At 35.5% G+C, this 17,749-nt stretch overlaps 1 protein-coding gene across 5 annotated transcripts in view; it reads right to left on the bottom strand.

The window, feature by feature from the left end:
- Positions 1–633: 633 nt before the first annotated feature.
- DOCK9 (dedicator of cytokinesis 9) overlaps positions 634–17,749 on the bottom strand; it is a 133,616-nt gene continuing 116,500 nt past the window's right edge. For all 5 annotated transcript variants that reach the window (XM_063304808.1, XM_063304810.1, XM_063304811.1 and 2 more), the window contains exons 44-53: positions 16,971–17,028; positions 15,216–15,322; positions 13,792–13,914; positions 13,040–13,153; positions 11,201–11,347; positions 10,661–10,871; positions 5,602–5,792; positions 5,001–5,101; positions 4,769–4,907; positions 634–2,086 (exon numbers count right to left, since the gene is read on the bottom strand). In XM_063304808.1, the coding sequence (XP_063160878.1) occupies positions 1,964–2,086; positions 4,769–4,907; positions 5,001–5,101; positions 5,602–5,792; positions 10,661–10,871; positions 11,201–11,347; positions 13,040–13,153; positions 13,792–13,914; positions 15,216–15,322; positions 16,971–17,028 (1,314 nt within the window). In that variant the 3' untranslated portion in view covers positions 634–1,963. The remainder of the gene's footprint in view (positions 2,087–4,768; positions 4,908–5,000; positions 5,102–5,601; positions 5,793–10,660; positions 10,872–11,200; positions 11,348–13,039; positions 13,154–13,791; positions 13,915–15,215; positions 15,323–16,970; positions 17,029–17,749) is intronic.

Raw genomic sequence — 17,749 nt, 5'->3', positions numbered from 1 at the left:
GTTGTCTTTCTACATGACACATGTCCATTGAAAAAGAGTCCACCACTTCTCCACATAATTGGTTCCGCTGTCAAACTGCTCTTATTTTAGGAACCTTTTTCTAACATTTCCAAAATTCAAGTGTCTGCCTTCCTGTAACTTAAAACCAATTTCATGAGGATCCATTGAAAAATACTCTTGGAATATAATTCATTTTCACTTAATTGCCATACCATCATTTAACTAGCTTGCTAATCAAAACATTATGGGGTATTTTTTTCAGATGTTTTGCTGAAATGATCTGTTAAAGTAATTACATAATTTAAAAAATGAGTTTAAGTAATCTGCTGAGATTTTTTCTGGTAATTTCTGGAAATTATTATATTATTTTCAAAAAACATATTGATCAATCTTTTATAATCTGCTCTAGAATTTTCTCAGATCCATATCAGACTAAGTGATCTAGTTCCCTGGATCCTCCTTTTCCCCATTTTTGGAGATTTTGTTTGAATTTGACATTTTACCCATTCTCCAGGATCAAAATATGTCAGTTCAACCAGATCTTCAGCAAGTTCCTTCAGGATTCTAGGATGCATTTCAGCTGGATCTGGGGATCTCCATTCATTAAAAGTATAAGCCATATAATGGTGGTCAACACTGAATTTAATGTACCGTTGTACACAAGTTAAAGCTATCTAAAAATGGAATAGTACAAGACCCTTCATTAAGTTTCTAATGCATACATCAAGGAATTTAATTAAACAACTATCTTAAACTTCAAGATATCTAGCTATGGTGATAATTTCTACGAACATTTCTATATAAGAAATCAGAGAATTTTTCCAAGTTATACTTATGAGTAGTATCATTTATTGGAAATCTTAAGAATAGCAGAAAAATTAAACCAAATATTTATGTCACAGAAAAGAATATGAAAATATTACTGTTATTTATGAAAATAATGTAATACTTGATTTTAGTGATATGTCTTGCAAAATAAAAAGATCCAAATAAATTGCACATAAATTAAACTTTTTAAAAAATATAGATGTTATACATAATGTTTAATTACAGCAGGACAGTGATTCCAGTTAAATAAAATTAAAACCTTTTTCTTTCTCAAGTATAAAATTATTCATGTCTTCAAACAACATAGCAAAAGCCTTAAATTACATCACCATTTACCACAGTAGTTACCACCACTTTTATATTCCATCACTTTGGCAAAAATTAGGTGTTTTTTTTTTTAAACAGTGCATAATGTTACAGAAAGTGTATACAACCTCATATTGCACTTTATATATACAAATAAAATGTAAAAGAAAATAGAGCATTTACTTGGAATGAACATGATCTGTCACAATTGTAAAAGGATGAAAGCTGGTATGAATATTAAAAATACTTAAAATGCAATACATTTATATAGACCTTATAAGCCGTATTAACAAACTTTTACATTTACTGTGTATTGAGATAATATCATGTAGTCACCTTTGGTTGAAAGCAAATGGTTGATTCATTTTAAGCTTACAAGCTCTCCAAAATGCCAGTAAGTTATAAAATAGAGCACAACTGTTAGTCAATATTATAAAAAGCTACTTATACTTACATTAACTCCTCAGATTAGTGCCTATTTAGTCCAATAGTGTTTAATACTTTAATTGGCTTGCATGTGCATAACTTCAACAACACTTTCATACTTTATGTCTACAAACATGTTCCAAGTCTGCCTACATTGTGCCATTCACTTTATGATATCTTTCTATGATCAGAAGTTGCTTCTCGGAACATGTAATATTGCAAGCATAATATAAAAATATGTGCACCATTAATACGCTTTTGACGTCTTTTTTCCTTATACCTGATTGATACAATAGCTAGAATCTGCATAGACCTTTCACAAGTTTTGATTTCATCCTGAGTTAGCAAACCATCCCCAAATCCCTCTTGTTCCAAGTTAAAGGTACTTTCATTTATAAAACAGTTATGCAATTGAAGAATAGCTGGGCATCCCATGAATTGTTGTGCTTGTTGGTGTCCCACTAATGGCATTGAAAATGTGTAGTGAGTTGGGCATTACATTGGCCTTTTCTTCCACAGCAGTAATCTTAAAAAAGAAAAAAGGGTTTCTTACACACAAGGCTGAGAACATTGTAAAGAATAATAATCTAGATTTGGGGTATCAGCCTATTGTGAGTATCTCTTGCAGAAATGTAACTTTTAAAATGAGAACAGCATGTCATCCCTCTATGAACTTTAAAAAAAGGCAAAATAATTTACCTGATGGCATCACCCCAATGATTTAAAGGGAATTTACATCCAAGTAGCTGTAATGAGGATTGGGCAGAATTCTCTAGTGGCAAATCATAATGGATCAACATAAGTCTTTCATTGCCAGTCATAGAAATGAAAGATAACAGTGAATACTGTAGAACAAAGGTACATTAAATAAAACAAACTTCTATATTGGGCATGTCTGCTAATTTTTCCCAAAGAAAATAACTCCTCTTGCTTTTCTTAAAACTTAAAGAATACAGCACAATAATCTTATCTGACTGATAATTATTCAGTTATACAATATTAAGACATGAAAACTGTATTTACTGGTTCAGAACCATTTGTGAAGACAGAAATTAGTCAAATAAGCTTAGAGATGGATATTTTACTTGTGATATCTAAGCCAGCTAAATTTAAGTTCTTTGAGTCATTGAAAAATATGCAATGTCATACAAGTTTTAGAAGCTGGCTTACTTAAATCAATCACAGTTAATATCAACCACTGTTTCTAACCTGTACAATATGGCAAGGTATGATAAAGAAAAATAGAAACAGAAGTCCTGTCAATTGGGAGGAGGAGTGAGCACACAAAATGAAGCTTTCCAGAGCTCACTTTTGCATTTGTTACCTAATCAGGTATGTTGCAGATGGCTCTGACTGTAATTCTTATCGTTCCTAGTCACGATCACCAGTAATTATGCTGGCAAGCGATGTTAAGAGTTGCAGAACACTGTGCCTTGAAGTTACTAGCTTGGGGAAGACTGTCTACACCACGTTGTATGGTAAACTCCGGCTAGAGAATGAGAAACTACCTCATTTATTAGAAACAAGCCTAATATCCAGTATAAACAAGGGTAATGTGGTTTGTCTTCTGTTAATAAGTTAAAGTCATATAAAATGTGACTAAAAGACAAGAGAAAACTAGAAAGAAACTGAAAGATATTACCATCCCAGCTGATCACATTTTCAAAGCAGCATAGGGAAAAAGAAAAGGAAGAAAGAGAGATGCCCATTAAAGTTTCCACAAAATATATTAACACTTTTCTAAAAGAAAATTTGTTTAATTTCTTCAACATGTATTTAGGAAAGCAAAATGGACATTTCAGTTTTGCAGAAAAGGAAGGGCAGTCAAATGTACACTCTTTAAGATAACAAGACAAAAATTTAGGTATTTCAATAAGAGATCAATAGATGTTGGTTCCCAACTCTTTTTTTCATGCAAGATTATTTCATTACTGAAAGCTTCTGAGGATCACCACATAAGACAGTGAATGGCTTAAATCTTGAACGATTGCCAAATCTCATGAGAAATTTGATGCTCTACTCCATCCTGAAATCTTGAGAGATTTTCCTGAAGTCTTGGCACTCAAGCCAGCCACCACCCACAGTGTTCTCTTATATCATGCACTGGGATCAGTTGTATTAAGAGTGGCTCCAATTATAACAATATCTAAATTGGTTTTGGAAAAGCACACATGGGTTGCATAGCAGTAATGGCATGGCCACCCCCCTTATAGCATATGATATTCCAATGTGATTGCCTGAACCCCATTCACACATTCATAAGCAAGTATATACAGATTTTCAGACATAAAACTCCCCCTCCTGATAATGCTTCCCCCACATAATTAGGCTTATAATTAGCTGTTGCTTTACAAAATAAATACTTAATATTCAAAATACAATTCCAGTGGGGGTTTTTTTAATGGAGGGGGCTGCAGCATTTAGAAGAATAATATCTTTTCACCAACTCTCTTTGAAAACGTTCCTCTATAATACAAAGTAGAGGTTTTTTAAAAGCCTGCAGTGGTATCATTGTACTGCAGCATAATACAGAGAATTATTCTCATCTCCAAGCCTCGCTTAATCAGAGAAAATGAAGTTCTCTGTCCCAACTTGGGGAAGAAACTGGTGGGCTGCACATGACATCCTTGGCTGGCTATTTAATCCATGCCTACTGTAGGAAAACAATGTTTTTTTAAATTATACTGTATGTTTAATTTAAACATGTCAAGGAATAGCAAGCATATATACTAATTCCTGCACATGCGCTTACATGTTGTGCAAATGCAGGAGTGGCAGAAAAGACTATTTTCACTAAGCAGCTGATAACAGAAATGTGACTGAGGACAATCTGTGTTACTGAGTAGTTATGCTGCAAGTCTTACCATAGCTCATCTGAAAGTCAACTGTTTATTTCTTGGCAGGACAGAATTGGGGAAAGTGAGAGAAACACAAAGCTCCCAAACTTATTTTTGATTAAGTCAAATCTAAGAGGAATAAAGTAAAATAGGACATGACCTCTCTTGTTCAGACTTCACTTGTTCTATTCTCTTAGCCTTTTTTTTAACTATAGAATTTAATTTATGGAATTATCTGCACTGCATACACACATACACCCCAAGCAAACAAAAATCAAGGTAGGCAAGCTCTGAGTGAGATAGCTGGCATGGAAATATGCTTCTTAACCACAGGATCATCTAGAATATCTTGAATGAAGTTCAGTACATACTTGCTCATGCATAATTTCAGAGAGCTCTTTTGCCATCTCTCTGTAGTTAGCCTTCATTTCTTCTTGATACTCAATTTGGTCTTCTTTTATAAGCCGTTCATTTACTTCTAGACCCTGCCCACAAGTTTCAACAAATTGTCTGAAATGAAAATGAAATAAAACAAAACAAAGTTAAAAGCATTCAAATATCTTATTTCCAGGAGGAAACCTAAATGATTTTCAGAGTATTTACCTGAAAATTTCCTTCAATGACTTTACTTTATTGTCTGGATACCTTTTGGTGCTTGTATCATCCAGGAAAGCTCTGGCATATGCTAATGGACCAGCATTAACCTAAAAGACAGTGAGCTGTTTATTAATTTGTTTTTTTTCCTCCTGTAATAATATCAGATGATTTCCTGGAATCTCCTATAATACATGTTATACTATGGTGCATTTCTCTTCCCTATGGAAAAAAAATAAATTATGTTGGTGACAATCAGAAGCACTTTCTTGGCTAGACAGAAACTCTGCTTGGCCACTGCCAGTCACAAGCACAAGGAGGAAACTAGTAGGAGGGGAAGATCCATAGGAGGGAGTCTGCTCAGGGTCCCATACACCTCTTGTGTAGTTTAGAATGGGACAAAGAATAACATCTGAATAAGGCTACTTACAAAAAGACAGAGTGCAACTCAATCTGGACCAGGTCAAATCCATTCTTCTTTTTCAATGGATATATTTAGATTATGATTTTAATGTAATCAATAGCAGATGTTGAATAAGAACAGAAGGGAAATGACTGGGCAGTTAAAAAAAAAAGGGAAGTATACAGAATAAGAAATGTATTCCCTTACCTGGACACTAACACTACCCTGCAGCTTTAATTGAAGTTTGATCATATCAACTTCAGTTGATGAACAAAGTTGCCGGAGTTCTGCATTTTTTTTATTCATTTCATCAATGGCTACCTCAATTGGATTTAAATCTTTATACTGTTGATACATTATAGGAATCCGCTTTTTTACATATGGAAAACAATTTGTAACTAGAGACAGAAAACAGTAAACAATAAATATGATTAACTAAGTGGTTAATTTCAATCACATACGGTAGTTTTGCAAAAAAACTACTTGTTTTTGTTCTTCATGATACTTTTTCCTGATCAATTCATTTTTATTGATTTTACTGAAGTTTATTTCATTTCACTGATTTTTCATTTTTATTGATTTTACTGATGTTCATTTCATTTCACTGATTTTCCATTTTTATTGATTTTATTTTTTAAAATTAATCTTTTTTTAAATTAATAATCTTCATGTGTAATACAAATTGAGAGCAATTTACAGATTATCATCTAATAAAGTAGGATGTCTTGGTTTCTTGTTGTGAAAGAAACATCACTACCTGCTATACAATGTTATTTCAACAATCAATAATCGTGCTGCAAAGGTAGTTATGAGTCAGCTTGTAACCTGGCCTTGACATATTCGTAATTAAACTTATGGCAATTGAGAGGCAATAAAAAACAAGTTCTGTATGTAAAATCAGCTCTTCATAGGGCTACATTTGTCTAAAGGGAGAAGAAATGAAGAAAAGACAAGGCACAAGCACACACGTAGTGTGATAGGGAATGTTTCACATGCTGACATACATCAAAAAGGGTTTCAAAAAGACATGAAACAGCCTTTTCCACTGGAATCAAATTGCAAACACTGCTTTAATGCCTGGTTTTAAGAATCCGATCTTCTACAGAGACCTAGGTAGCCTTCTCTAAATCTGAACCATAACATTGAAAATAATGGTATTCTTTTGAATGCCCTTGCTTAGCATATTATAGAAATAATCTGCATTTATCTCAGACTATGCTCACTGGAGAGCTATGACCAATCCCAGCATAATGTTTTAGTGAATGCATTGTAAAGATAAACTATTAATAATATTATTTTCATAAATTTATAACTACTTTGCAACTGTAAAATGACATCAGGCATTAAGGCATATATTATCTCTAACACTGTCTGGTGTTTTTTACTTGGGGGGGTGTTGTTACTAATTGTAGTTTCTACTAGACAACCCATGATCCATTGGATCATCGTTTCAGAGCTATTTCCTTACCAGATTCCTCAATGCCTTCAACAATGGCATTGCTTCTAATGTACTGCCTTCACTGGAAAAGATCTTAAACATTCAGGAAGATATTCAGAGATTTATCTCCCTTGAAAATAACCCATGTCATTCATATTGAACTGTATAGCACAGTCAAACACCAGGATTTGACCACAGGAAATGTTTTATGACATTTTGTATTATGTCATAAAATGTTTTACAATAATTTTTATGCATAAAATATTTTATAAAATTGGCCAAATTTCAATTCTACCGGAGTCATGGATCCTGGATTTTGGACGCATTCTGTAAGTTAGCCTATTTGAGGTACCTTGCTTCAAAAACTGTTGGCCTATGACACACTGTTTCGCCCAACTGAAGGTTAAAAACAGACACAAGAGATTTAGTAGTATATAGATTAAAGAAAACTTTATACTAGCTCAGTCCTTGCACCCTGTTTGCACTGCCTCTCCAAGACCCTAACAAAACATTCACATGGAGAACTACATTCATATTCACAAGAATGTAACTCTAGTTTTCATTCAGAACTCCCAGCTAAACAGGTCAAGGTCATCAGAAAAGAAGGAAAGTATTTACAGCCTTGTTTATTCGTTTAGTCGCTTCCGACTCTTCGTGACTTCATGGACCAGCCCACACCAGAGCTTCCTGTCGGTTGTCAACACCCCCAGCTCCCCCAGGGACGAGTCCGTCACCTCTAGAATATCATCCATCCACCTTGCCCTTGGTCAGCCCCTCTTCCTTTTGCCCTCCACTCTCCCTAGCATCAGCATCTTCTCCAGGGTGTCCTGTCTTCTCATTATGTGGCCAAAGTATTTCAGCTTTGCCTTTAATATCATTCCCTCAAGTGAGCAGTCTGGCTTTATTTCCTGGAGGATGGACTGGTTTGATCTTCTTGCAGTCCAAGGCACTCTCAGAATTTTCCTCCAACACCACAATTCAAAAGCATCGATCTTCCTTCTCTCAGCCTTCCTTATGGTCCAGCTTGCACAGCCATATGTTACTACAGGGAACACCATTGCTTTAACTATGCGGACCTTTGTTGTCAGTGTGATGTCTCTGCTCTTAACTATTTTATCGAGATTTGTCATTGCTCTTCTCCCAAGGATTAAGTGTCTTCTGATTTCCTGACTGCAGTCAGCGTCTGGAGTAATCTTTGCACCTAGAAATACAAAGTCTTTCACTGCCTCTATGTTTTCTCCCTCTATTTGCCAGTTATCAATCAAGCTGGTTGCCATAATCTTGGTTTTTTTGAGGTTTAGCTGCAAGCCAGCTTTTGCACTTTCTTCGTTCACCTTCATCATAAGGCTCCTCAGTTCCTCTTCGCTTTCAGCCATCAAAGTGGTATCATCTGCATATCTGAGATTGTTAATGTTTCTTCCAGCGACTTTAACTCCAGCCTTGGATTCCTCAAGCCCAGCATGTCGCATGATGTGTTCTGCATACAAGTTGAATAGGTAGGGTGAGAGTATACAGCCCTGCCGTACTCCTTTCCCAAACTTAAACCAGTCCGTTGTTCTGTGGTCTGTTCTTACTGTTGCTACTTGGTCGTTATACAGATTCTTCAGGAGGCAGACAAGATGACTTGGTATCCCCATACCGCTAAGAACTTGCCACAATTTGTTATGGTCCACACAGTCAAAGGCTTTAGAATTGTCAATAAAACAGAAATAGATGCTTTTCTGAAACTCCCTGGCCTTTTCCATTATCCAGCGGATATTGGCAATTTGGTCCGTAGTTCCTCTGCCTTTTCTAAACCCGGTTTGTACATCTGGCAATTCTCGCTCCATGAATTGCTGAAGTCTACCTTGCAGGATCTTGAGCATTACCTTACTGGCATGTGAAATGTGCCACTGTTCGATAGTTTGAACATTCTTTAGAGTTTCCCTTTTTTGGTATGGGGATATAAGTTGATTTTTTCCAGTCTGATGGCCATTCTTGTGTTTTCCAAAGTTCCTGGCATATAGCATGCATTACCTTGACAGCATCATCTTGCAAGATTTTGAACAGTTCACCTGGGATGCTGTCGTCTCCTGCTGCCTTGTTATTAGAAATGCTTCTTAAGGCCCATTCAACCTCACTCTTCAGGATGTCTGGCTCTAGCTCACTGACCACACCATCAAAGCTATCCCCGATATTGTTATCTTTCCTATACAGGTCTTCTGTATATTCTTGCCACCTTTTCTTGATCTCTTCTTCTTCTGTTAGGTCCTTGCCATCTTTGTTTTTGATCATATCCATCTTTGCCTGGAATTTACCTCCGATGTTTCTTATTTTCTGGAAGAGGTCTCTTGTCCTTCCTGTTCTATTGTCTTCTTCCACTTCCGCGCATTGCTTGTTTAAAAATAATTCCTTATCTCTTCTGGCTAACCTCTGGAATTTTGCATTTAATTGGGCATATCTCCCCCTATCACTGTTGCCTTTTGCTTGCCTTCTTTCTTGGGCTACTTCTAGTGTCTCAGCAGACAGCCATTTTGCCTTCTTGGTTTTCTCTTTCTTTGGGATGTATTTTGTTGCCGCCTCCTGAACAATGTTGCAAACTTCTGTCCAGAGTTCTTCCAGGACCCTATCTACTAAGTCCAGTCCCTTAAATCTATTCTTCACCTCCACTGCATATTCCTTAGGAATATTAGTGAGCTCATATCTAGCTGATCTGTGGGTCTTCCCTAATCTCTTTAGTCTGATCCTAAATTGTGCAAGAAGAAGCTCGTGATCGGAACTAGTCAGCTCCAGGTCTTGTTTTTACCTACTGTATAGATGTCCACCACCTTTGGCTACTTCAGCTTCTTCAGCATATGTGGTTGGGGCGTATATTTGGATCACTGTGATGCTAGATGGCTTGCCCTGAATTCGAATTGAGATCATTCTATCGTTTTTTGGATTGTATCCAAGCACTGCTTTAGCCACTTTACTATTAATTATGAAGGCTACTCCATTTCTTCTGTGGTCCTCTTGTCCACAGTAGTAGATCTGGTGGTCATTTGATGTGAAGTGGCCCATTCCAGTCCATTTCAGTTCACTGACGCCCAAAATGTCTATCTTTAATCTTGACATCTCACTAATAACCACATCCAATTTGCCCTGGCTCATAGATCTTACATTCCAGGTTCCAATGGTGTGTTGATCCTTAGAACATCGGATTCGCCGTTCACCACCAGCACCGTCGGCCGCTAGCTGTCCTTTCGGCTTTGAGCTAGCTGCATCATCACGTCTGGGGCTAGTTGAACTCATCCTCTGTTCCTCCCCAGTAGCATTTTGACCATGTTCCGACCTGGGGGTCTCATCTTCCGATGGTATACCGACATATCTCTGGTTGTACTGATCCATTTAGTTTTCACGGCAAGAGTACTGGGGTGGGTTGCCATTACCTTCCCCAGGGATCGCATTTAGTCTGACCGCTCTGTCATGACCTTCCCGTCTTGGGGGGCCCTTCACGGTTTAGCTCATGGCATCATTGAGGTGCTCAAGCTCCAGCACCACAACAAGGTAACGATCCTTTGCTGAAGATTTACAGCCTATCCGGTATTAATTTCAAATCCTCGTATGTTCAGGAAAATGCCTCAATAGGGTTAGTATGATTGATTCAATCCTACATATCCTTGGAGGGTGGGGGGAAACCTACATCAGTTTCCTGCCAAATGGATTAAGAGTTGGTATGACATAATCACATCAAACCTACAGCTTTTAATAAGATACAGATTGCTCTGAAATTTGGGGGGGATGAAAAGAAGTTAAAGGGGCAGGTTTGGGGAAAAACAAGTACTTTCCTTCTGAGTTTCTCTACAGTACCTGTAAGAATGATGCGCCGTTTACACTGCTCTTCCACCCCACCTCGTCTTTTACCCAGCTGAGTAAAAGGCATCTCAAACATAAATCGGCGGATGTTGTGATTTCTTTCGAACTCTGTTTTTCTCTCCTGCAATTCCTTTTCTTCAAAATATGGAACTACATGTGTAACTTGAATATAGGCATATTTTGAATCCAAATCCTTAGGATTTACCTTCAAAGAATTGGAGATAATACAATGCTCAGTTATGAATATACAGTTGTTTATTAATTTAAAGCTTGATGCAATAGTTTGATGACAAATAACATCCTATTTTGTTGAAAATTGACATAAAAACTTTTACACTTTCAGTAGCACCACTAAGGTCACTCTAGTTTTATACATATACAATTACTGAACCAAATGAAGATCTGTAAAGTCTTATTTTATTCTGCTTTAAACAATGGCAACAGAAGAGATAACTCAATTTACTTATGTAGGTTTACTGTATTTATATTTTGTTACAGCTTCTTCAATTCTTATAAAATAACATGTAGTCCTACTTTGTCAGAATCCTGGATCATCCTGACATTTTCAGAACCAAATTTATCTGAGTAGAGTTTTTGTAGCCTCTGGGAAATTTCTGAAAGAGATGTGAGCTTAGGTTCTTTGTAAATATATTCTTTTCCATCCTCATCTTCAAAGAACCCCTTTAGAAAAAAAAAACACAGAATGGTTAAATTCTGATCTTATAAATAGTCAATACTTAATGCAAGGTCAGTGTTTAATATCAAGGATGAAGCAGAAAAAATATTGAAGAATAAAGCAGCATGGATGCATTAAAATGAATGAACACAATTATATAGTGAATGTTGTAATTACATGTGATATTAAGGTTTATGTTTCCAGGAACATCCATCTTTTCCAATACATATGCCTGTTTCACATGCCAATACGCTAGCCCATGCTTAAAAAGTTTCTGTTATTTTGAAGTTTAGCAAAACACGCCATAAAATTTCATCATATCCTGCAGAACCACCCAAATTAATTTTAAATCAAGGGTTAATTTAGCTTAATGCTATCTTATTTTTAGGAAATGCTATATATCATCACTGGTCACATGCTAGCTGACTTAATTATTTTGAAGCCCATAAAACAATCAAAATAGGTCCCATGGAAGGTGAAACAGGTGTTTTCATCTAGAATGCCAGATCCAAGTTATTGTTTTATAAATTACAAAAATAAATATTCTCATCTGAAAATGAAATGGTGCAAGGAATACAACGCAGCATGTTTAAAATGCAGACTAAATTAACAGCAACATCCACACCAGATTAAGCTTGTATGCAGCAATGATTACTGCATTGCTTGGTTTGGAAAGCAGTTTGTAATTACCTCCACATCTGTTTCACTGTCTGTAAACTGGTATTGCTATAGTTATAAGAGACAATAGAATAAATGGAATATTATATTATATGTATGTTTCAGTCCTGCCTTAACAGTTGATTTAATTTCTATAATCGTTTAAAACATATTTGGTCTCCACTAAATGTGCACGCACATATATTCATAGACACAATTCCCTTTATTTGGTTGCAAAGGAAAAATACAAAATGCTAAAACTGTGAGTGTGCCTGAGTACAGAGATCTTTTCCAAGTGAAATTATGTATTCTCACAAAAACTGAAACAAAGATCAGAAAACAAACTCTCCATATCAAAACACCATATAATGAGTTTAATAGTTTTAAATGGATATTATTAGAAAACTTACCGCTGCCTTAAGAAAGTAATCATAAAGAAAAAAGAAAAAAGCATAAAGTTTACTGATGAAGAGATAGCCATTATTGTTAGTTCAATAAATATTAATCGAAAATGCAGGCAAATAGAAATAGACACAACAAATTTTAAAAGCATGCCATCAGAATACAGGTAGACCTCACTTAACAACTGCCCTGTTTAGCGACCATTCCAAGTTACGATGGTGCTGAAAAAGTAACTTTACAACCAGTCCTGGCATTTATGGCCATTGCACTGTCCCCACTATGATGTGATCCACATTTGCAACCAGCGACTGTCACAGCATCCCGCAGTCATGTGATTGCCATTTGCGCACTTCACAGTCTGCTTCTCACAAGCAGAGTCAATGGTAAAGCCAGCAGTAAAACTGCAAGTCATGGTCATGTAATGTCTTGCTTAACAAACTGCGGTGACTTGCTTAACGACCAAATGGGAAGTGACATATGCCTATCACAATCGTGTGATATTTTCCTTAGTGACCGCATTGCTTAGTGACGGAGCTACTGGTTCCAATTTGTGGTTGCTAAGTGAGGACTACCTGTATGTTGCATTGTTTTAAGTGTTTAGTTGGCACTGAGGAAAGGCTACACCAGATAGTGCTCACCTGTCCAAAAAATGCAACTCTGAAATATGTTCCCAACAATCTCTTTCCTGTGTGCATAACTTCTGTAACTTTGCTATATGCCCGATGCAATGTGTCATACAGATGAGCTAATTTCTAAAAATAAGTGGGAAATATTTTTGTAAAGAAAGACATCAATACATTTGGGTTATTATCAACAGAATAAAATGTATTTACTATCTACTTAATTTGTAAAAGTTCAGAACCACATTTGCTTAAAATAGAACAAAAATAGGGTCTCATATTGTTGCCACTTAACTTTTTTTCATTACTAGCAGTGATATCTGTTGGAAAAATCCAATGATCCGAGCTTGATTAAGTTAGGCGGGACTATATAGCAATTGAATAAATTAACTGCAACTGCCTCAAGTCTATCTTTTTCTGTACATCTTCATAGACATAGAGTCCCCTTAATATGAGCTTGATTCTCAGTGACTACATGAACACATCTTTGGGGGGTTGGGTTTGGCAGCAATATGCAGGTGCCTTTTTTATTGCCTTCTTTCAGACTTTCTTTTCTTTCTTCTTTTTTTAAACTTCCCAGTCTAATGTACAATCCTGGGTTTCTTCTCCAAGAATAACCAGGTCTAATCCTGTTTAGCTTTCTCAAGATCATCCATCTTCAGCTAGTTGCTCAGAACTAAGCATTATTTTTTTTTACAAAGTTGAATGTACCATATCATTAAATAGTATTAAAAGAAGTCTTTGAATTATTTACAGATTTAAATTAATACCTCAAAATCTCTTCGCTTTTCATAAACAGGAATTATAAGTTTATATATATCAGCAATCAGTTCATAACGTTCGGCCTTCCAAAGACCATCTGCACATTGCTCTAGTAATTCCATCAGTACTTCCTAGTTATAGAAAGGATGACAAGCAAATTGGATGTTTATCAATATAACTTAATCTGTACCAATATTTATTAAAAAATTAAAAATATAGATGCCATTTTACATTAACTATCTATCTCATATTTAAGCAGTAGCAATACACAAAAAATATTCTAATAAAATTTTGTACAGCTATTCAAGAAGACAAACAGTGATGCCAATTAACACTCAAAATGCATTTGATTTATATTCTGTCTTTAACTCAGTTTGAGTTTTCAAAGCTGCATCAATACAATGCAGGACACAACCTTCAACACATTTTCAATCTGATGTAAATTAATAAAATTTTCCATTCACTTCCATTCCTTTAAAAAAAAGATGGCAGAATCATGCATATTAAATTAACTGATAAATTTCATAACTGCATTTTCATATTAGTTTATCATCAACTTGCTATCGGTATTCCTAGAACTTATGCATATCTTTAATAGAGTCTAGAGTTCATGTGATTATCACAAGCTCATGAGTTGGAAAATGGACTTGGCAAAGAATATGCAATAAATATCAGCTCAGCTAAAAATAATTCCATATCCTGTAAAATGTAATAATCTGAAAATAATAAGCAGTCGTTTTTACAAAAAGATCAAATCCAGATGGTTTTCTAGAAAAATTGATGGGAATCAGTTTTGTTATTTTCATATAGGCAGCATGTTTACTTATTCATACAAACTCTTTCTCAATCACATGGTAACAGAAGCTATTTTGTTTAAGTTAAAATATTCTTAATTACAATACAGCAAGCCATGGGTGAAGCTATGCTCAGTTTTAACAATATGAAAACATGAAATTTTCATATTAATATATCACAGAAAGCTGTATAATTTCTTACATGGAACATTAGCCTTATCAAATCAGGTAATTAAATTTTTCAGTGACATGACAAAAAATCATCAAGTTTTAGCTTGGTCCCTTTGTTGTCCCATTCTGTGAACTGTGAAATATCATACATAATTTCTTATATTTGGTGTTGAAGGGTTTTAAGCTGTTTTATGGTTTGTACAAACATCAGTTTTAAAGGATTTTACTGAATTTTTTACAATCTCTTTTTAATTTTTAAAGCATTTTTTAAAAAATTGTTTCCGGCCTTAGGATTGATTTCAACAATAAATATACAGATTAGTACATGTAATAAATAAATAGATGAATTAAAAATATAATGCCATTTGACATCCCTTTGAGCTAGTTAATAGGATAGATGTTTCAGAAACAGAAAGTAAATTAACAACAAAATGGCTCGTAAGTATCTATAAATTAACTTTACATACTTCATTAAAGTGAACATCTTGCATCCCCACATCTTCCATCATTGAAGCCTCTTCATCTATATTTGGAGTGATTACTTTGAAGCTGCTACAACCTTGTCTAAACATTCCTATTTATACAGGGGAAAAATGAACAAAAAATGCAAAAATTAATCTTAGAACAACTAGGGAGAGGGAATGTAAATCCCACAGATGAATAAAAAAGGTCTAATAGCTACCAGTAAATAGTTCAGTTGTGATTTTTGTGTAATTGTATCATGGGTCTATTTAGAAAGCAGTATATAATGGGAGCTGGGAGCACTAAAACTATTTTTATTATTTTTTTCCAAAAAATGAGCAGTTCAAATGACTGCTGTTCTTGAAGAAGCCTACTATTAAAAAGCAAAACAAAAACATGGAATTACTTTATGGTAACAGGAACAGCAACAAGGAAATTTTGGCAAAGATCTTGTCATGAGTACTGATGGTGAGCAGGAGGGGGCCCCCATCCAGGGGGGAAAACGCATGCGTAGTACTGAGGAGTTAAGCAGCCATTCAAAGAGACACAGATCAGACCGCCTTAACTTTTGGGGTTTATCTGTCTGGGTTTTTCCCACGCTTCTTCAGTTTGTTAGGATTTTCTGTCTAATGTAGCAGTAATAAAACACTAGAGACCTATTCCTTGTCTCAGCGTGGTTCCTGGCTGTGAGGACAGATCTGACCTATCAGAAATGATATTCCAGGGTGTCTCAACCTCAGGCTGATTCTACAAAGACACCTACCAGTTACGATAACAGTCCATGGTCTTTGAAGACTAAGACAATTCTGAATAATAGAAAGTCCTCTTAGATGGTAGGCACTTTTTGGGGGGCAGGGGGGGAGGCAGTGTTATGCTGTTAAGACCTTTAAAGTTTCACTCTCATCCAGATGTACCGGTATTACAATGCTACTGTCACAGCCAAAATTGTGTGATTTCTCTCTGCCACATCATGGAGGGGCTTTAAGCATTACAACTGCATCATGTGGAAAAGTAGTTGCTAAAAAAACACCTCCATTTCACTTATTTTTCTGTAAATGTGGTAGTTAAATAAAGAACTACACCAAATTTTGGAGGGTTAAAAACACCCTTCTCCTCTCTTGCTCGCCTTTACGATCTACACTTCTTCATGTGTCTGCCATAACTGCTTAATCTAATCTGCTTTGGCCTATATTTTCTTTTTTAGGCTTCTCCCTTAGGGAATGCACATGCAGCCTAGGTTTTGCACTTGGCAATGTGGTGATGACTCAAAACCACTGATCCTCAATAGCTTCTTTAGGATGTTGGGCAGCATGATTTAGCTATGTGATGACATAGTTAAATTGAATTAGATTGTGGTCATTGTGGTCAATGTTTTCTACCCTCATTCTAAATAAGAAAATATTTTACCACATTTCAGAGAGCATCTGAAATAACTCCTGGAATAGAAAAGTGTGTTTTGCAGAAAGCAAAGAACTGTTTTTGTTTGTTTGTTTTACTATGTAACCATATGCATTTCAAACTTATTTAGAGGCTCTGTGATACAAACATAGGATCAAAACCCTGCTCAATCATGAAGCCAACTCACTGCCTATGGATACTGTGGGGCCAAAAGAATTTTTAAAAATCTATTACCTAAGCTTTTGGAAAAGGCTGGTATGAATATAATAAACTAATATTCTGTATCACAAGCCAGCAGTAACAATGGTATTTTTAATATATTTTAAAATATTTTACTGTCCAGAAATAACAATGATGCACACCTTTCCGTAGAAGATACTCAGCCACCAGAGCTGCTACATGAACATAGCACATTGCTGCCTAGATTATGAACAGAAAGAGCAATAATGAGAAATTCTGTAGACATCTAGAGCAAAAGCTTAAAATTTGAGCAGTATAGCAAACCTAATTCAGAGTGACAACAATTTCAATATCTTCAAAAATTTTACTTCACTTTTAATAATAATGAAAAAACAAAATACACAATTTATCAAAAACAAAAGGAAAGGAAAATGCTTATAAATATGATTGGATTTGTTGCAGTAGTTTAAATAAATGAATATTGCTTCAATTTAGGATCACCCCAGCCATTAACTGCTATTATTATTACTTGTCAGAACAGAAAATATTCTTCCCAAGTTGACTGTTTGCATTGATCTGGAAGTATTGAGTAAGGTCCTCCAGGCTCCATCCTTGGTCCTGTGCTATTAAACATATCTATAAATGATCCAGAGCAGTGTTTTTCAAAGTGTAGTCCGAGGACTCCTGGGGTCTCTCAAGACCCTCTCAGAGAGTCCATGAAATCAAAATTATTTGGCAGCCTATGTTGAAAAATAATACAATATTAAAGTCCTTAAACGATCTGAAAAGAAACCAGAGTATAATATTAAAATCCCATCAAACGATCATGAAAAGTGGTAGTGGCAACAAATGTGTCTATTTTAATTTTTAATATGGTAAATATTGATGAATATAACCCATAGAAACAAAAGTTCTTTTGGGGTCCTCCATAATTTTTAAAAGTGGGAAGAAGTCCTGAGAC

This window comes from Candoia aspera, chromosome 5, assembly GCF_035149785.1.
Source record: "Candoia aspera isolate rCanAsp1 chromosome 5, rCanAsp1.hap2, whole genome shotgun sequence".
Classification (NCBI taxonomy): domain Eukaryota; kingdom Metazoa; phylum Chordata; class Lepidosauria; order Squamata; family Boidae; genus Candoia; species Candoia aspera.
This window is presented reverse-complemented; position numbering and strand designations above follow the sequence as displayed.